Source organism: Lutra lutra, chromosome 18, assembly GCF_902655055.1.
Source record: "Lutra lutra chromosome 18, mLutLut1.2, whole genome shotgun sequence".
NCBI lineage: Eukaryota > Metazoa > Chordata > Mammalia > Carnivora > Mustelidae > Lutra > Lutra lutra.
Window position 1 is genome coordinate 1234228 of NC_062295.1, and position 18402 is coordinate 1252629.

At 55.1% G+C, this 18402-nt stretch overlaps 1 protein-coding gene across 2 annotated transcripts in view; it reads right to left on the reverse strand.

The window, feature by feature from the left end:
• Window positions 1-18402, reverse strand: part of IFT140 (intraflagellar transport 140) — a 74797-nt gene that overhangs the window by 32240 nt on the left and 24155 nt on the right. For both annotated transcript variants that reach the window (XM_047713157.1, XM_047713156.1), the window contains exons 14-19: window positions 13390-13517; window positions 10479-10596; window positions 8597-8727; window positions 7101-7269; window positions 5167-5298; window positions 2264-2451 (exon numbers count right to left, since the gene is read on the reverse strand). In XM_047713157.1, the coding sequence (XP_047569113.1) occupies window positions 2264-2451; window positions 5167-5298; window positions 7101-7269; window positions 8597-8727; window positions 10479-10596; window positions 13390-13517 (866 nt within the window). The remainder of the gene's footprint in view (window positions 1-2263; window positions 2452-5166; window positions 5299-7100; window positions 7270-8596; window positions 8728-10478; window positions 10597-13389; window positions 13518-18402) is intronic.

Below are 18402 nucleotides of genomic sequence, written 5' to 3' on the forward strand. Positions count from 1 at the left end.
CGTGCAGTTTGTCTCCAGGAAGAACAAACAGTGGATTGGGGTTGGTGCTTTAGAAAACATAAAGCAGGGGTGCCTGCGGGGCTCAGTCAGTTAAGCGTCTGCCTTTGGCTCAGGTCATGATCTCAGGGTCCCAGGATGGAGTCTCGCATCAGGTTCCTTGTTTGGAGGGAAGCTGGCTTCCTCCTCTCTCCCCTCCTCTTGCTCTCTCTCCCCTTGCTCTCGCTCTCAAATAAATAAAATCTTTAAAAAACCAAAAAAAGTTGGGGCGCCTGGGTGGCTCAGTGGGTTGAGCCGCTGCCTTCGGCTCGGGTCATGATCTCAGGGTCCTGGGATCGAGTCCCGCATCGGGCTCTCTACTCGGCGGGGAGCCTGCTTCCCTCCCTCTCTCTGCCTGCCTCTCCGCCTACTTGTGATCTCTCTCTGTCAAATAAATAAATAAAATCTTTAAAAGAAAAAAAAAAAAAAACAAAAAAAAGCAACTGAGAATGACCAAAAAAGCATCTATAGCCTGACCATTTATAATAAACTCATCACACACTGTAGAAATAACCAGATCATGTCTGATACCAGCATACTCATGGCAACATTCAAGTCTGACCTTCCTCGAACCTCGGAGCTACTGTCCGCAAAGGACTCCCCCCGACCCCAAATCACATGCTAAAAATAATAGTCTTCCAAAAAAACAATAAAATATTTAAGATCTACAGCTTCACTCTATTACACATACAACCCTGTAAGGGTATGTGGAAGTATTCAAGTTGACCCTGTGTTCGATCACGGTCTGTGACTGTGTTTATATTAAGTGACAGGTGACCAGAGCAAGGCTGGTCCGTGCCCTCCAGACTCCGGTTCACCCCCCAAACCAAGAACGCTCTTCATGCACATCCACAGCCAGTGTGCAAAAGGCTCTTCCGTCACAAAGTCTGGCCTCGCTGTATTAGATATTAGACAAGGGACTAGGGCTCGTGTGCTATTTTGAAAGGTGCTTCTACATTACAGAAACCTTCGCTGTGGGGTATTTATTCTATGGCGGGCCTGGAGAGGGGCCTGTTTCAGGTGACTTGAATTTTTCATCTTTTTTTCCCATTTTAGTTTCATTCTGCAATAATTTTCCTATCCTTTGGAGATTAAAACCTGCCAAATACTCTTGAGAACTGCTGAATTCTCTCAGGTATAGACAGGAGGCTACTCGCAGACAGCCCTTGAGCAAAAATTTCTTTTAGAAAATGGGTGTCTGGGTGGCACAGTCAGTTGAGCTCTTGGTTTCGGCTCAGGCAGTGAGCTCCAGGGTCCTGGGATTTGACCCGCGTGTGGCTCCGCACTGAGCGGGGAGTCTGGTTTCCCTCTCCCTCTCCCATGCTCACGCATGCTTTTTCTCTCTCCGTCTAAAATAAATAAACAGGGGCGCCTGGGTGGCTCGGTTAAGCGTCTGCCTTTAGTCAGGTCATGATCTCGGGGTCCTGGGATCGAGTCCTGCATCAGGCTCCAGCTTCTCCCTCTGCCCCATCCCTACTCATTGTCTCTCTCTCAAATAAAAATCTTTCAAAAAACGATCTTTAAAAACTTTCTTTTAAAAAAATTTCTTTTACAGCAACAGTAATTGCATCTTCACTATACTGCTTTGAGTGTTTGTTATTCAAACCTTCCTGTCTGGTAGCACTTATTCCCAGAAGAACAGGCATTACAAATAGTTAGCAACTGCAGAACTTTCGACTAGGAAGAACAGTGAACACTTTCCGGTAAAGCAAGCGAGTAGGAGCATCTGGGTGGCTCAGTCATTTATCTGCCTTCGGCTCAGGTCCTGACCCCAGGGTCCTGGGATCGAGCTCCGCATCGGGCTCCCTGCTCAGCAGGCAGCCTGCTCCTCCCTCTCCCACCCCCCCTGCGTGTGCTCCCTCTCTCTTGCTGCGTCTTTCCTTGTCAAATAAATAAATAAAATCTTAAAAAAAAAAAAAAAAAAGCAAGCAAACAGCAGCCCAAGAGCCCCGGAGCCCCGTAGAGGCGAGCCGGGCTCACCTGCTCTGTGTACCTCCTGGTGCTGCCATAATAAACCTGCTCTGTGACAGCGCGCCGGGGGGGGGGGTGTCCCAGCATCCCCAAGTGTGGCGGCGTTTCCGTGGGTGACAAACCATGAGATATGCCATGACACAGTCACAGAAGAGTTACTGATCCTCAAAACCTCACTGGGAAAGGGAGAGAGCCCTAAAGACAGACCCCAGAGCCACACACATCCCCCTGACACCTCTGGGAGCAGAGTCCTCACCTTTTGATGAGTTTGATAGACTTGAAGGCTTCATCCATGTCCCCAACGGTGACGAACAGACTGAAGTGAAGCATGGCGTCCCGCGTGGCCTTATCGCAGTCCTCCAGCCCGACGAAGTCTCGTAGGGGTCTCCTGCCCACGCACGGGCACCCTGAGTCACCCTGCTCTTCTCTGTCTGCTTCTCCTGGCTGAATGACAAAGGCCACCGTTGGTCATCAGCTCATGGAAAGCAAATGCCTATGCTAAGTCTCTGCCTCGAGAGCTGCGTCAGTGTCGGGTCTGCCTGCAAGCATGGACGTGGCAGGTGTGGACGCCCAGCCACAGACCTGCTAAACGCAGTGCGAGTCTGAGGGCGCTCAAGGTCATCAGAGCTGCTCGCTAATGCCACCTTCTCAATAGTTATGAAAAGATTATGCAGATGCCTGCCTCCCAGGTCTGTTCTGCCCTAGGAAGGCGTTCCATGACCCACCTGGGCACAGTCTTAAAATTAAGTGATGGCAATATGATTCCAGGTAGAATCTTCTAAAACAATAACTTGGATTCGTAGTGTGCCAGAGGACAAGGAAGCCTCTGCTCTGTGGCCTGTGGTCAGAAGCACAGGACCGGGGCCTGGTGTCTGGGGTGGGGGCGGTTGGGTGGGGCCGAGCCCCTAATCCGTGGGACCTGCCGCTGTCTCTGGGTGGATGGTGTCAGGACTGAGTTTGTCAAGTTGAGCACAAAGCTGTAGACAGAAGTGTTAAGTCACTATGTTGTACACCTGAAGCTAATACAACATCAGACATCAACTGTACTTCAGTAAAAAAAAGAAAAAGAAAGAAAGAAAGAAAGAAGGAAAAAAAAGGAGTTGAGTTGAAGTGTCCAGCACCCAGAAGGTATCTGAGTGGCAGCTGAGACTTGCAGGGTGCTCTGGGGGAACCCCTCACCACGGCGGAATTTGGCCCAGGAATCCTGATCTCATCCCCGCTGCTGCTGTGTGAGCCCTGCCTCTTTCTCAGTTCTCAGCAGCCCCCATCTCACTTCTCCCTCTGCCGTTCACCTGCGGTCCCCCATGTCAGCATGTCGGGGGGCACCTGACCTGGGCCTTCAAACACGGGGAGGATCTGTCAGACCCAGGTGTGGATGGCAAGACTCTTCCAGGCATAGAGCAGACCCAGGGCAGCCCACCGTCTGGGTGGCTTGAATCTAGGGCTCACGGAGGAGCACAGTTCGGGTCATGTCAGGAGGAGGCTGAGTGCTGCAGAGCTTGCACGGAGTGGGAACGTCCAGAAGATGTACGCACAAGCACAGGGCAGAGGCCTGAGTTCCGTCTGATGCTGAGTTCTGACTGGAACAGGCCCGCTGCGACCGCGCTTGGGAATTCTCACACAAACAGGACAGGCTGTGGGTCACCTGCCATGTGCACTCACCGCTGCCCACGATTCGGAGCCTCACCTCTGTGAGGTGACACAGAGCTGGGGCCCTGGTGGGGATCAGACTCACATCCACACCTCGAGTGTGCAGGTGGGGAGCCCCCGGACCCGTGCTGAGGGCCTTGAATACAGACCGGTAATCTGAAGAAGGGCGGCGTTAAAGAAACACAATGTTTCACAGCCATCTGTTACCGCCACGTCAGAGGTCAAATTGGAAAGACTTCCGGGGCGCCTGGGTGGCTCAGTGGGTTAAAGCCGCTGCCTTCGGCTCAGGTCATGATCTCAGGGTCCTGGGATCGAGCCCCGCTTCGGGCTCTCTGCTCAGCGGAGAACCTGCTTCCCCCTCTCTCTCTCTCTGCCTGCCTCTCTGCCTGCCTGTGATCTCTGTCTGTCAAATAAATAAATAAAATCCTTAAAACAGAACAAAAACTGTTAAGACTTCCTATATCGCCAGCCCAGGTGAACAAACTCCCTGCGTCACAAACACCGGGTGACGGGCTGCTTGTGCCACAGTTGGAGCCACAGTTGGGGGCTCGTGGTGCGACACGGCTGTGCTGCTCCCACCCAGGGGCCGCCGTGGACCGCGGTCCCCAACATGCCCGGTGACCGAGGCACACAAGCAGACAGGACCAGCGGGCGGACAAGTGCAACTTAGAGTAAAGTAAAACAGACCCTGGGAACGCGGCAAAGTCTGGGGGACAGATGGCAGGTGGGGAGTGGCACTCGGAGCCGTGCCACACACACCTGCTCTCTGGGACCAGGAGCTGGGTGGACGGAGGCGGAAAGGAGGGGAGAAAGGAGGCCTGTGAGCGTATGGAGTAAACCGCAGTCCGTGATGGGAAAGTAACGGGCAAACGTCACAGAAAGGACCGTAAGTGCTTTCTCCGGCTTTTGAGCCCTCAACTTGAGGAGAAACGGAAACGACCAAGAGCACCAAGTGAGGAGGAGCTGTGGCGACGTCGTGACAGCACAGACGGTTTACACTGAGGGAAGGAAGGCAGGCCGTGTGGATGGAGCTGCGGCACCCAGCAGCCTTGCCGTGGGACGCTCACGGTTCTAGGGGTCGGGGCGACGAGGAGGCCAAGCCCAGAGAAGGCCAAGAACTTATCCAAAACAGCCGAGCTGGGAGTGTGCACGCGTGTGCTGCTAACAACCCGATCTGTCACCAGTAAACACAAGTGTGTGCGACGCGGCTCCTGAGAGGGCCGCCACCTGGGCCGGGACTGTGTGGGTCTGCACCGTCGTTGGCCCTGAGCCCGGGGATCCTGGACCCTCCACCTCAGCCCTACTCTGTCCTGACGGCAAAGCCACGTCCTGTAAGTTTCCTGACCCAGAAACCTCCTAAGTGCTGGACTTCTGGGGAGCGAATGAGAGCAGATGGTTCACCTCACTTAACGGGAGGGGAGCCGGGGTACCCTGGCGGCTCCCCGTAGACCCCTGCCGAACAGGGGAGGAGGACCCGAGAACGCGGCCCTGTGCTCGTGGGGCTCCCACCTTTCTCGTGAAGTAATAATGAGGCACTTCGATCCCCAGAAGATTCTGGTAGGTGGGAGGCCGGGGGAAGCTATCCTGGAGCAAGAAGCCCTGGTCCTCCGTCACGAAGAAGGACAGAATCATCACGTCCGCCTGCGAGAGAGGGAAACTGTTGTTTGTAGTTCGGCATCTAATTCCTATTTTCATGTTTAGGATGTTTACACACAACAGAGAGAAAAGGAGGAGCCGGTGAACACGGTGGTACACAGATAATCCACTCCCCCTTCTGGAAGGATGAGCCTGGTGCAGTCAGAGCGGCTAGGCCCTTCACACACATGCATTTTCTTGCAGCAAAAGCTAATCCTTCCCATCGCAGCCAGTGAATGAAACTAAAGAACTCTGTTTCCAGGTTTTTCTGTTCAGTTCCTTGACTCTCGTTTAAAAATCCGTAATAGGGCGCCTGGGTGGCTCAGTGGGTTAAGCCGCTGCCTTCGGCTCAGGTCATGATCTCAGGGTCCTGGGATCGAGTCCCGCATCGGGCTCTCTGCTCGGCGGGGAACCTGCTTCCCTTCCTCTCTCTCTGCCTGCCTCTCTGCCTGCTTGTGATCTCTCTGTCAAATAAATAAATAAAATCTTTAAAAAAAATAAAATAAAAAAATAAAAATCCGTAATAGTGGCGGTGCCTGGGGGCTCTGAAGGCTGAGCCTCCGCCTCTTGATTTCGGCTCAGGTCATGATCTCGGGGTGATGAGACAGAGCCCCGCATGGGGCTCCCCACTCAGAGGGGGAGTCTGCTCGAGATTCTCCCCCCGCTCCCTTCCCCTGCTCATGTGCTCTCTCTAAAAATAAATAAACCAATCTTTAAAAACACCAACAAGAGCAGAAAGATTCTCTCCTCTGCTTTGAAGGGAGAAGGGACATGGAGCTGAGAGGCCGGGGGCTCGGCTGGGTCCCGCTGCACGCGACCTGGGGCAGCAGCACCGTCCGCATGAATGGAACATGCCCGACCGGAACAGCGGGAGGTTGAGGGAGCCGGAGCTTTTGCTCGCTGTGCCGGCTCCCGCACTCTCTCATCATCTTCACAGGAGCCCTACAGAGTCTCCGACCAGAGTGCCGGTAAGTGCCTTTCACGGGAGATCAGCGCCCTCCTCACTCGCCTGGGGTCGACACCCTCTCCCGGGAGAAAACCGGCGTGTGTCTGCCTCTCACTTCCAGAGCGAGATGCCAAAGACGCCAGCTCTGTGCGTCGTACCACTCGGCGTTTCAGAGCCAAGAATCGTATCTGCCCCCGAAAGTCTCGGCGCACGGACACTGACTGCTGACAGTCCTGGGGCCCTGCTCCTCCCACCCTGAGGTAGGGAGAGAAGCTGGCCAGTGCGAGTGGGCCAGCTGCCCTTGCTGACGTACTGGGAACCTACTATGGACCCCTCTGGAACCAGACCATCGCGGGAGGCTCAGCCGGCTGCTGGGCTTTCCCAGGGAGCACAGACGTTCCAACAGCATGAGTCTGGACAGTGCTGGAATCCTGGGCCCTCCTGGGGGCGGCATGCCCCGCAGAGCCGGGGCGTCCGGTCAGCGTGGAGACCAGGGAACAGGCACGGAAGCCGATGCAGCAGGAATCAGCCCCGTTGGCAGGAAGAGCGACAGTCGGCTGACTTAGACCCAGGACAGGCCCCCACCGTGGCTCAGCTCCATAACCCTTTCGGTAGCGGGCTGGGTCCCAGAGAGAAATACGCCACACTCGACGTAACAGGAAAACCGAAACAGGACAGTGTGAGTGAGACCAGACAGAGAGGGCCGCGCCAACCCAGAGGGGGACGCAGGCCACGCGGCCTCGAGGTGGCACTCTGCTCCAGGCACCAACCGCCCCCTAACTTCCCCATAAAGCACATCGGGAGGATCATGAGCCCCCCCGAGCCCCCTGTGATAGATACAAAGGTGGCGCAGCCACCATACCGTGGGGCTGGGACTGTCCTCAGTGGGTTGCTTCTTGTCTCCGGGCTGCTGCTGGTCTCCTGGCGCCTCACGCACGGCCTCGCACACAAACAGCCTGGGCTCGCTCTGGTCCCAGAAATGGTTCACGGGGATGAGATCCATCAGCTTCTCATCCACGAAGGTGTGGCTCCTGCAAGAGAAGGCCCGGCCAGAGTCCTGAGAGCCGAGAAGAGCACCCGTGTTCGCGGCCTCTGGAAGCGCGTGCCAGGGACCCAGGTCGGCGTCCGCAGGCCGGCAGGCACGGCCTAGGCGGCTGGCTCCAGAGCCCCTCTGCCCAGCACGCTGTGCGCAGCCTGCCTGGGGACACCCAGACGGAAGTGAGCTGGTCGAGAGGCCCCGCGGAGTCTCGCCAGGGAGCGCTGCTTTGGCTCTGCAGCCGCCGCCACGGAGGGCTCCGGCGCGCGGGCTGCCGGGGCGATGGGACGTTCCGGGGCCCAGGCGCTGCAGTGCTGCCCACAGACGAGCTGTGTCCGGAGGCAAAGGAAGGGTCGGATCTCAGAAGAGGACAGGCGTCTGGGGGGAGGCTGCACACTGTCCCACCGCCTCTGGAGAAATGACAGGATGGGCCGGATGTGGCTCAGAGGTGGAGGGTGGAGGGCAAGTCTAAGACAGCTCAAGCAAGGAACACGGGATGAGTCACAGACAGGGGACTGCGGGAAAGGTCAGCTGGAGGTTTCAGACCAGGTGACCACGAAGCGTGAGCAGGGCAGACAAGAACAGCTTCTGGGGAAAGGCGCTCCAGCGATGGCAACCAGTTCCTGCGGACATCTGGAGCCCGAGAACAGAGCAAGGCTGGGGGGAAGTGGGCTGGGGTGTCCAGGTGGGACCACCAGCAGTGGTCAGTTTAAGCCACCAGGAGAAAGAAGGTTCTGGAAAAGGATTTGAGCTGGGCCAGGAGGCGGGGGCTGTGACAGAGCAAAAGGAGAGGGCTCCGGCAAGGCCAGCTGTGGACTCTGCTTCCAGAGCTCGGTGCAGCACTGGTCTCAGCATCCACCCGTGCCCAGAGCAGCGTCCGCGGCTCTTGGGCGTCCCTTCCTGCAGAACCAAATGGGAGCCCTCTGCAGAGCAGGGTGGACATTCCCTGCGGCAGAAGGAACGACGACCGTGAACTCCTGAAGAGTGCCCGCTATTTCTCTAGAAACATGATGTCGACCCATGCAGATGCCCTCCCTTCCCAGGCACTGGCAGCTGAGTGACCGCCACGCCCTCCCTGAGACTCGGCCCTGACCACCACTGCCTTCCAGAAGCCCAGTTCTTCCAGGTAATTCCAGGACCTCAGAGGCTCAAGTCCATCCCAATGGCCCAGGCATACTGGCTGTCCCGCCTGTTTGGGGCCCTGGTAACTACCAGGGTCCCCGAGCTCTGAAGCACAACTCAGCAACCTTCCCGGGAGCTGACCAGTAACTCAACAGCAGTGTCACCATTTCCCATAAAACCCTCCCAGACCACAGTCTTACTTCTTAGTCTCTTGGCCGTTGAGGGACAACGTCTCCCTCTGATCAATCTGCCCCGTCTTGAGGTCAAGGATGGTCATCGTGTCCATTTCCACATCGTAGAAGCAGATTTTGGAGTCGGGGCTGTTGTCCGCCTGGGGGAAGAGAAAAAAATGGAGCTCACAGTACCGCCGGGCTGACACGCCACGGGTTTGAGAACAAGCGTCGTGTCCACGACCCACCGGCCACTCTGGCATTCCTAACGTGGACATCAACTTACTTTCATCCCACTGAGACCACTGCTCAATCACTACTTTGTAATTTCCAAGCACTGAAAGCAAATCCTAATGCGTCGTGAAGGCCCGACTCCCGCTATCCAGCTGTGGTCAGTGCTGACTGGAGTGACGTCATCTTCGCTGAGGTGGACTGACCACAGGGACATGGGGGAGTCGGGGTCCCAAAAAAACAGTTCTCATGCAGGTGACAAAAACAAAAGAGGGAACCAGCCTGGTTGCTGGGGCAACGGACGCCAAGAATTCAGGTAGACCGTGCAAGGCTTTATTCTAGAAGATGACAGAATGCTAAGTGGGCCTGAGTACTTAAGAAAGGTAAAAAAAATGAATTTGTCAAAATTTCAGACAGAAGAGGATACTGTAAGGTTGACAGCAACAGAAAAATCGCAAAATTATCAATAGGTTTGAGAACCTATGAACGTGCTTCTAGTGACACAGTCAGCAAAAGCAAAGATGAGCGCCAGACCGGAGACACGTCAGCGATGCTGAAGGCGCGTGGCCTCCAGCCCCAGACCCTGCCTGTGAGAATCCAGACCCTCCACTCCCGGTGCTCCCCACCCCCATGGGAGTGTCGGCGGGGGCGGGTGGCAGCTGATTTTCCCAGCAGCTCCCTTGTGCTACCTGAACTTCTTTTTGTCATTTTTTCTTTTACCACGGGCGAGAATTCCAGCGCAAGGAGAGGCGTCCTTAACGCTCAGTGTCACTGTGCTCCAGAGAAGCGAGCCTGCGCAGCCAGTCATCCCTGTGCCGTCCCCACTCCTGTCCTGCATTCACCCCCAGCACCACGGAGACGGTGCCCCATCCTGGGGTGCTTTCTCCCTTCCCCCCTGCACGCCCCGCTTCTGCTCTGGTGCACGTGTGCTCGGGAACCGCCATCCAGCTGCCTGCATCGGTGACCGTCCACCCGGGATGCGGCAACCGTCCTCCACGTGTCCGGTCTTGGTGCTCGGGCTGGCAGGGCTGCTCTTTTCCTCCTGGGATCCCCCGTCTCCAGCCAGACTGCCCTTCTGAGACCCAAGCTTGTCTTTACAGGCCACTTGCTGCCCTCTGATGCCTCAAACTTGCCACCGAGACAGGACGCCCCATCAGCCCCGCAAACGGCCCACACCAGGTTCCCCTCCACCTCCACACTGCTGCGAGGGCTGGAACCAGCCGATCCCGACCCTCGGGATGGCTGCGGCAGGCACCCAGGGGATGTGTGCACACCCCCACACTGAGAAGCAATCCGAGAAAGCTGCTTCCTCACTCTCCTGCCTCAGCCCTGCGCCAAGGCTGGCTCCTGCATGACGGCCCACCGACCATGCCAGCCTCAGCCTCGCCCCTCGCCCACGGACTGTAGACCCTTGGCCAGGCCAGGCTCTGCCATCCCCTCGCACTCTCGGTGCCTCTGCCAGTGGCTTGTGCAGTGGGGTCACGGTCCTCGGGAAGCCTCCCGATTGGTGGCTTGCCCAGCACCACAGAGCAGGTTGATTCATTCTTAGATGGGTGTCTGCTCAGCCATGGGAGGAGCCGAGCTCTCCTGTTTAACCACTGGCCGGTGCCCACGGTGCCCGGTCCATGAGGGCAACCAGTAACACGGTGGTCCTGGGATGGCCACTGCCAAGGCCGCCCACCTTGTTGAGCAGGATGCTGATCTTGCTGCCGCTGGCGTTACACCTGAGCGAGGCCACGGCCACGGCGCCCGGGATCAGTGCCGCCAGGTTCTTGTCACCACAGTGCACCTTCGCCTCCCTGCAGGGGGGACACAAGGGTCTCAGGGCAAAGCACAAGCCCGTCCCTCAGCCATCCACCCTCCCCGCATGTGGGCAGCTCAGGGTGCCAGGACCGGCTCTTTGAGTGACTGGAAAACTTCATTCACAGAACTCAGGGCTCCTCGAAGGCCGAGGCATGCTTGCTCTGGGGGTCTGGACACCCGGGAGGGGGGCCAGCTCAGAACACAGGGCAAGCTTAAACTTTAAAAATTCTTTAAAAAATATTTCATTTATTTACTTGACAGACAGAGATCACAAGTAGGCAGAGGGGCAGGCAGAGAGAGAGAGGGAAGCAGCCTCCCCACCGAGCAGAGAGCCCGATGCAGGACTTGATCCCAGGACCCTGAGATCATGACCTGAGCTGAAGGCAGAGGTCCAACCCACTGTGCCACCCAGGTGCCCCTAAACTTTTAAAATTTTTAAATTGAGGGGTGCTTGGGTGGCTTAGTTGGGGAGGCATCTGCCTTCGGTTCAGGTCATGATCCCAGGGTCCTGGGATCAAGCACCACATTGGGCTCCTGCTCTGCAGAGAACCTGCTTCTCCCTCTGCCTCTTCTCCTGCTCAAGCTCCCCCCTCTCCCAAATAAATAAATAAATAAATGAAATCTTTAAAACATAATAAAATAAAAATATATTATTTTAAAGATTTTATTTATTTAACAGCAAGAGAGGGAACGCAAGTTAGGGGAGTGGCAGAGGGAGAAGCAGGCTTTGCACTGAGCAGGGAGCCCGACGTGGAGCTCAATCCCAGGACACTGGGACCATGATCTGAGCCGAAGGCAGACGCTTAATGACTGAGCCACCTGGTCGCCCCTAAAATAAAATTTTTAAATTGAGGTATAATTGACAATAACATTGTATTACTTCCAGGTGTAAACATAATGATTCAAGACTTGTCTGGGTGAATTTTTAAAGTTCCTAGGTTTACTGAACAAATTAAATATTCACCCTCCCCCACTCTTCTGACACGAAAAGCAGCTGCTCTGTACCCCGCTTGTCCCCCCCGTTGGTCCTGCCAGAACCGGCTGTTGTCGCATATGCCGCAGCGATGGGAGCACAGAGCCGCAGGTGAGCAGCCCGCGTTACCGGCTCTAGCTGGTTGCTGCTCCAAGAAGTACTGGCTGGACAGCAGAGGCTCATCTCGATTGTTCTCACGGAAGTCCCACTTCCTCCATGTTTCCCTCACATCCTCTGTCGTTGGAGCCCCTCCAGGACCCACATGACATTTCACAGACTTGTCTCCTTCGGCTCTTCTGGGCTGGGACAGTTTCCCAGACCCCAGGCTCATGGGCACATGTCTTACCTCAGTCCCATGATGTCTCCAAGGAGCCCGGTCCTCCTGACGGAGGATGCCGTGGAGACCCGCAGCCGGGTGTGCTCGCAGCCTCTCGGCCGCTGCACACACCCAGGACATGCGTGCGGACTGCTGGATGTAGGGGTATCTGACTCGGCTGAGTCTGTCTTAAGCTAAACGTGACTTTCACTCAACCCAACACCATGCGGCGGCTCTCGCCTCCTCCCCCTGCTTACTTGTCACCTCCTCCCAAAGGCAAAGTCCCGGCTCCCAAAACCTGCACCAGCTACCCAGTCCTTCGCCTCTGCACCCGAACGCCGGTGCGGGCTGGTCATCCCAAGGCCAGGGTCAGGGGAGGGTCCACTGCAGACTGCAAGGCAGCTCTGTGTGCGATCCTAGGCCAACAGTGTCAACACGCCTCCGATCCCCAAAGCAGGGAGACCGTTTCGCACGTTTCTGGCACACTCGCAGTGTTCCTTCCCGTCCTGTGTTCCATCCTGGGATTCCCGAAAAGACTTCTGAACTTGGCATACATTTTAGGCTCACTACGTGCTATAAGGTTCCACAGGCTCTGACAACCACATAGAAAATTTTACCACCTAAAAACTACCCTGTGCTCTATGTGCTCAACCGTGGTCCTGTTTGCCCCCTCCCCCAGGATACAAAGACCAGGAATTTATGCCAAGGAGCGCCTGGGTGGCTCTGTCGGTTAAGGGTCCAACTCTTGATTTCAGCTCAGGTCACAACCTCAGGGTCCTGAGACGGAGCCCCATGTGCAGCTCCCTAATTGGCAGGCAGCTGCTTGGGAGGCGCGCTCTCCCGTGCCCTCTGCCCCTCCCCTCTTTTGCTTTCTCACTCTTTCTCCAATAAGTAGATAAATAAATATTTTTTAAAAAGGATTTATGCCAAAACATAAGGTGTTACAAAAAATTTGGTGTCATGAAAAACAATTAGTGGAACGAGAGGGTGAGGTTCCAGCTCCTATCCATTTTCTACACACCTCTCTGTCTCCTAATTTTTAAAATGTGTGCAGGCTTCCCTCACTTTAGTGCACATACATTTTTTTTTTAAACAAACTGAAGTCTGTGACAAGCTGTGTTGAGCATGTCAGTGACATTTTTCCAGCAGCATTTCCTCACTTGGTGTCTCTGTCACATCTCAGTCATGTTGGCATCAACTCGAACCTTCTCGTGATTGTTGTATTTGTTACGGTGACCTGTGATCCGTGCTGACAGTGTGCTGAGAGTTTGCATGATGGGTAGCGTGGTTTAGCAAAAACATGAATTTCTAATTAAAGCATGGGCATTTTTTGGACACAATGTTACTGTGCAGCAGAGGATAAACATAACTTTCATATGTACTGGGAAACCAGAAAATTCCTCTGACTCCCTTTATGGCCATATTTGCTCTACCACAGTGGTCTGAAACCAAACCTATAGTACCTCCAAGTAGGCCTGTACTTTTAGACAAAAATTGTACCTTCGGGAAAGATCAAAGCTTTTAAAGTGAGCCAGGTCTGTCCCCACAACCAGGAAATTTCCACAGACGTCAAGGAAGCAGGGGTTCCCCTCCGCCTCGGAGAACAGTAAGAGCTGTTTCACGGTCCCCTGAGAAAAAGGAAAGAATGAGGATTGAGGAAAGCAGCCTGCGCAGCCTCTCACGTCTGATCCTGAACATTACTCACAGGTGACCCTGTGCACACCACACAGACACTCAGTGCTTACTGATGGCCCAGGTGCACCCAGCGCCTTGCAGATTCTAACGCTATGTGGGGAAGATCAGGGGTGTCTGGTGCTCACAGCTGCTAAAACCCTTGGAATTTCCCAGGATAAGGGCCACAGCGGTGTCTTCTGTTCTGTTACCAAAGGGGACTTTGGGTCTTCGCCCAAGCGTGGGGCAGCTGCCAGGACAACCAACCACCGATCAGATGGTTCAACTCTCGGTCCCACCCCAACCTCCAGGGAGGGGACAGGTCACCCCCCCCAAGGTTGAATCAATCACCAATGGCCAACGATTTAGTCAGTCACGACTACGCAATCAAGCTCCATGAAAACCCAAAAGGACTGGGTTCGGAAAGCTTCCAGGTAGCTGACCACCGGAGGTGTGGGGGAGTGGCGCCTGGGGAGGCCTGGGAGCTCTGTGCCCTCCCCAGACCTCGCCCGTGCCTCTCCTCCTCGGACTCTTGATCCATCTCCTTTATCCCCTGCCTCAGTAAACCGGTAAATGTGTCCCTGAACGACGTGAGCCACTCTGGCCCACTGGAAGAACCTGAGGAGGAGGGACCCTCCACTCTGCGGGCTGGGATCAGAAGCACAGGACTCGGGACTGGCGTCTGGGCAGAGGGTGGGGGCGGTCGGTGGGGCTGAGCCCCTCACCTGTGGGGCTGACGCTGTCTCTGGGTGGACAGTGTCACAACTGAGGGGAATTCTGGGAATGCTGTGGTATCTGGGGAGCCCTGCCCCCCACCACGCTGGAACCGGCTCTGGGAACCTATGAGGCTCTCTCCGCAACTACCTGCCATTCACCTGCTCACCAGTCCCCAACCACGGCCTCTTTCCTCTGCTCTGGCCTCTGCCTGGCTCCAGGTCTCCACACCTTACTGGTGGCCCCTCCTAACTGACCTCACTGTGGGCCAGCACCCCGAGGCTTTCCCACTACACAGACACAAAAGTTATCTTCTAGGAGAAAATCACACAAAACCAAGAAACAAGCCAGAATGCTCGTGACCGTCACTCCAGGCTTCACAACCCCCACTGTCTTGGAGGCGAGTGCCTTCAGTCTAGCCCGCTGGCCCTCCTGCCTCATCTCCCACCGCCTCGGTCTCCACCAGCGCCAGCCCCATAAGTGAGCCCCCAGGGGGTGCCCAACCGTCACTGCCTGAAAAGGCATAAAACTCCGGGGATGAGTGGCGCTCCACCTCCCTGCCCGGACAGAAGTCCCGCTAGAGGGCTGGAAGGTGCACAGAGGCCGTCTAGCATCGTCTCAATGCAGCGGCAACAACCGTGGTTTGTGTGTCTACGTCCTCAGGAGCGCCCTGTTCGGGAGAAGGGTCTGGAGAGATGCGGTCCAGGCTCCCAAAACCCAAGAGTTACCGTTCGCTGCCGCACACATGCTGGACGGTTCAGTTAAATTTACAAGACTTAACTCCAGGCCACTTGTTGTCAGAGGCCCTCATGGCCAGACAACCAGGAGGCTCGGCCGCCACCATATTTCCCAGCAGGCCATTCTCCCTCTTGCCAGCAGGCGGCTCTCCCTTTCCGAGTAGGTCCGTCCTGCTTTCTCAGCAGGTTCCTATCCCGGCGAAGATTAATAAAAGGAAATGTCCTTTAAAATGAACGAAGGCGGCCAGCAGGGGGCAATCTCAGCACGGCCGCTCCCGGCCAGTTGGAGACCCGACAGGAGGAAGGAAGCTTTCCTCCTGCCCCAGCAGCAGCCCAGCCCCGAGAAGCCGCCGTTCTCGGAAGTCCCGCGCACTCCAACGGACTTGTCGTCACAACCGCCTCCCAGCTTCCCACGCCCCTCCTTGGGTTTCCAGGCTTGCTTGGTTAATTGTCCCTATTGGATGAGCCACTGTCCTCTTTCTTTTTCCCTTTTTCTTCTCTTTTTTTTTCAGTGTCCTTCTAAGCAACGTCCTCAACTCACATTGGCAGACTCCGCAGTGCACCTCCCATCAAGATTCAAACGATCCCCCAAAACTTCTCCCCAGAACGGCACCCTACAAATAAGGCCTGGCCTTCAAGACCTCAGACCCACAACAGATTACACCGCTCAGGGACTCATTATCCCCTGCACTAGGCCCTGTAAGATCCCTGTTTGACCTCTGAGAAAAACCTGTGGCTGGGGATGGAGGTCTGCTGAGGGCCTATGAGCAGTGACTGTTATCCTTCAGCCCCCTTGTTCCACCGCTCCCGCACTCCAGGCGGCCGATTGTGCGGAAACTTCAGCACAGCAGACCCCTGCCGCAGCTTCAGGGCTCCAGTTGATAGCACGGCCAGCAGTGTCCCGGTGTCTCTCCGAGCACCCTTCTTTTCACAAAGCTGGAAAGCTGATCTGGAAGACAGACAGCTTTTGCAGACTCTAGGTTGTGACAACGGGTAGAAGACTTGCTTTGTTCCCGCTGCACAAACCTGCACGCTGGACACAACGCGCCCCCGCTCAGACTTCCGCCCTCAAAGAGACGAGTCTCCGGAGAAAACCTGCAGCGGCTCAACCTCGGGCGCGAGGCTTTGCGCATCTGATCTCAGAACAAGGGCCACATCCGGACGCGAACGGAACTCCTCAGGACTGCTGAGCGCTGCCAGATCACCCCGGGCTCCCCAGAACAATTTACGGGCCACTCCTCTATCCCATGCTCATTTTCACGGCTTCTGATGATTTGTATTTGAAGGAAGACAATGTTTAAATACTGTGCTGGGTCTGCTGGCGCCACTCCCTGTGAGGACATCGAGGCAGCACCTCCTTGCCAGTGACCGCTGCCCAACAGGCCACTGCGTGCCCGTACTTGAGCTTGCACGTCAGCCGGGGCAAAGCTGAACGCATTTATACTGGCCATCGTAGGCCTCTGGGGTAGCCCACGATTTGGGGATATCAAGGAAGCAACAAGGTTTCCTTAGCTTCAAAGGGGATAAAAATTTTTTTTTTAAAGATTTTTATTTATTTGACAGAGAGATCACAAGCAGGCAGAGGCAGGCAGAGAGAGAGGAGGAAGCAGGCTCCCTGCTGAGCAGAGAGCCCGATGTGGGGCTCGATCCCAGGACCCCGGGATCATGACCTGAGCCGAAGGCAGCGGCTTAACCCACTAAGCCACCCAGGCGCCCCTAAAGGGGATAAAATTTAAGATGACTCTTATATCCAAAATTTATTAGATGTCATACTTTTTTTTTTTTTTTTTTTTTGAGAGAGACAGAGAGCAGGGAGAGGGGCAGAGGGAGAGAGGGAATCTTTAAGCAGACTCTGTGCTAAGTGCAGAGCTCAGCATGGGGCTTGATCCCTCCACCCTGAGATCATGACCTGAGCCGAGGTCATGGAGTTGGAAGCTCCGTGGACTGTGCCACCCAGATGCCCCTCGAGGCTGCACTTTTGCCGGCCGCTCTGGCCATTAAGGTTCCTGGGCATTCAGGACTTGACTCTCTGGAGGCCAAAGAAAACCACAGCACTGATATTTCCACCAAAAATGCCGCTGTCACGGAGACTGATAGCTAGACTGCTGTCACGGAGACTGATAGCTAGACCCCTGTCATTGTCCAAAGGGATATTCTTTCGAATGACAATTTAGGAAAGCTGACCAAGAGACGCCCAACAGTTGGCCCCAGAAAAGAAAGACAATGGTGGAAATCTAACAACTGTGAACTTAATAAAAAGAGAATTGTGGTTTGGACCGAGTTATAATCTGGCCTCACCAGAAATGCCAACATCCCACTATTTACCACCCTGTGTGTGTTAAAACCACTGGTTTACTGACAAAATGATAGCATTCATGAACAAACATGGCTGGGGAAATATTAATGAGGCCACAAAAAGTGCCCACCTCACTTGTCCCACCTGTCAAAAGTATAATCCAGAGAAACCTATTGATACAAATGGATTTCACAGGGGCACCTGGGTGGCTCAGTGGGTTAAGCCTCTGCCTTTGGCTCAGGTCATGATCTCAGGGTCCTGGGATCGAGCCCCACATCGGGCTCTCTGCTCAGCGGGGAGCCTGCTTCCCCCTCTCTCTCTGCCTGCCTCTGCCTACCTGTGATCTCTGTCAAATAAAAAAAAAATAAAATCTTTCTAAAAAAACCAAATGGATTTCATAAAACTTCCCCATCTCTTTGATGTAAGTGTTTTGGTCACCGTCTGTACACTTTCTCAGTGGACTCGTTTCCCCTTGTAAACAGGCCACTGCTTCTTCTGTGGCTAAAATTCTGTCAGAAAACATTACCCCCGCCCCGGGAACTCCCTCAAACTACACAATGATCAGGGAGCCCGTTCTCCCAGGTGAGTGCTTCAGTGGGTCTGTCCTGTCTGGCGGGTTTTCCAGCACTCAGGGTGCACACACCAGTCCCAGTCGGGTTAGGGGAACGCACTAGCGGCACTATCCACACTCACTCCGTAACACGAGTGCAGACCCTCCAGCTGCTTGGCCCAAAGACGTGCTGCTCTTGGTCCTGAATTTCAGATCCACCCCCTTGCAAAGGCCTCTCATGCTCTGAGTTAGGCGCAGGATGTTCCAGGGCACGTGGCCCTGTCTCCTCGACCCACTGTTGATAAAGGGATCGTACGGTAAAGTATCGTAACGGCCTGACCTCCTGCATTAAAGATAACCATGTTTCAGTAGCGCCATCTGTCCACAGTGCGCTCGCGGGAGACAGGGCTTTAATCAACCTCACAGCATGGAGTTTCGTCTGCTAGAAAAGACGCTTCCAGAGAGATTCTCTTCATCCTTGCTGGAAAGGTTCTCATCAGCTACTGGGCACCAATCTGTGCGCTGCCAAACCACAGGGAGTGGAC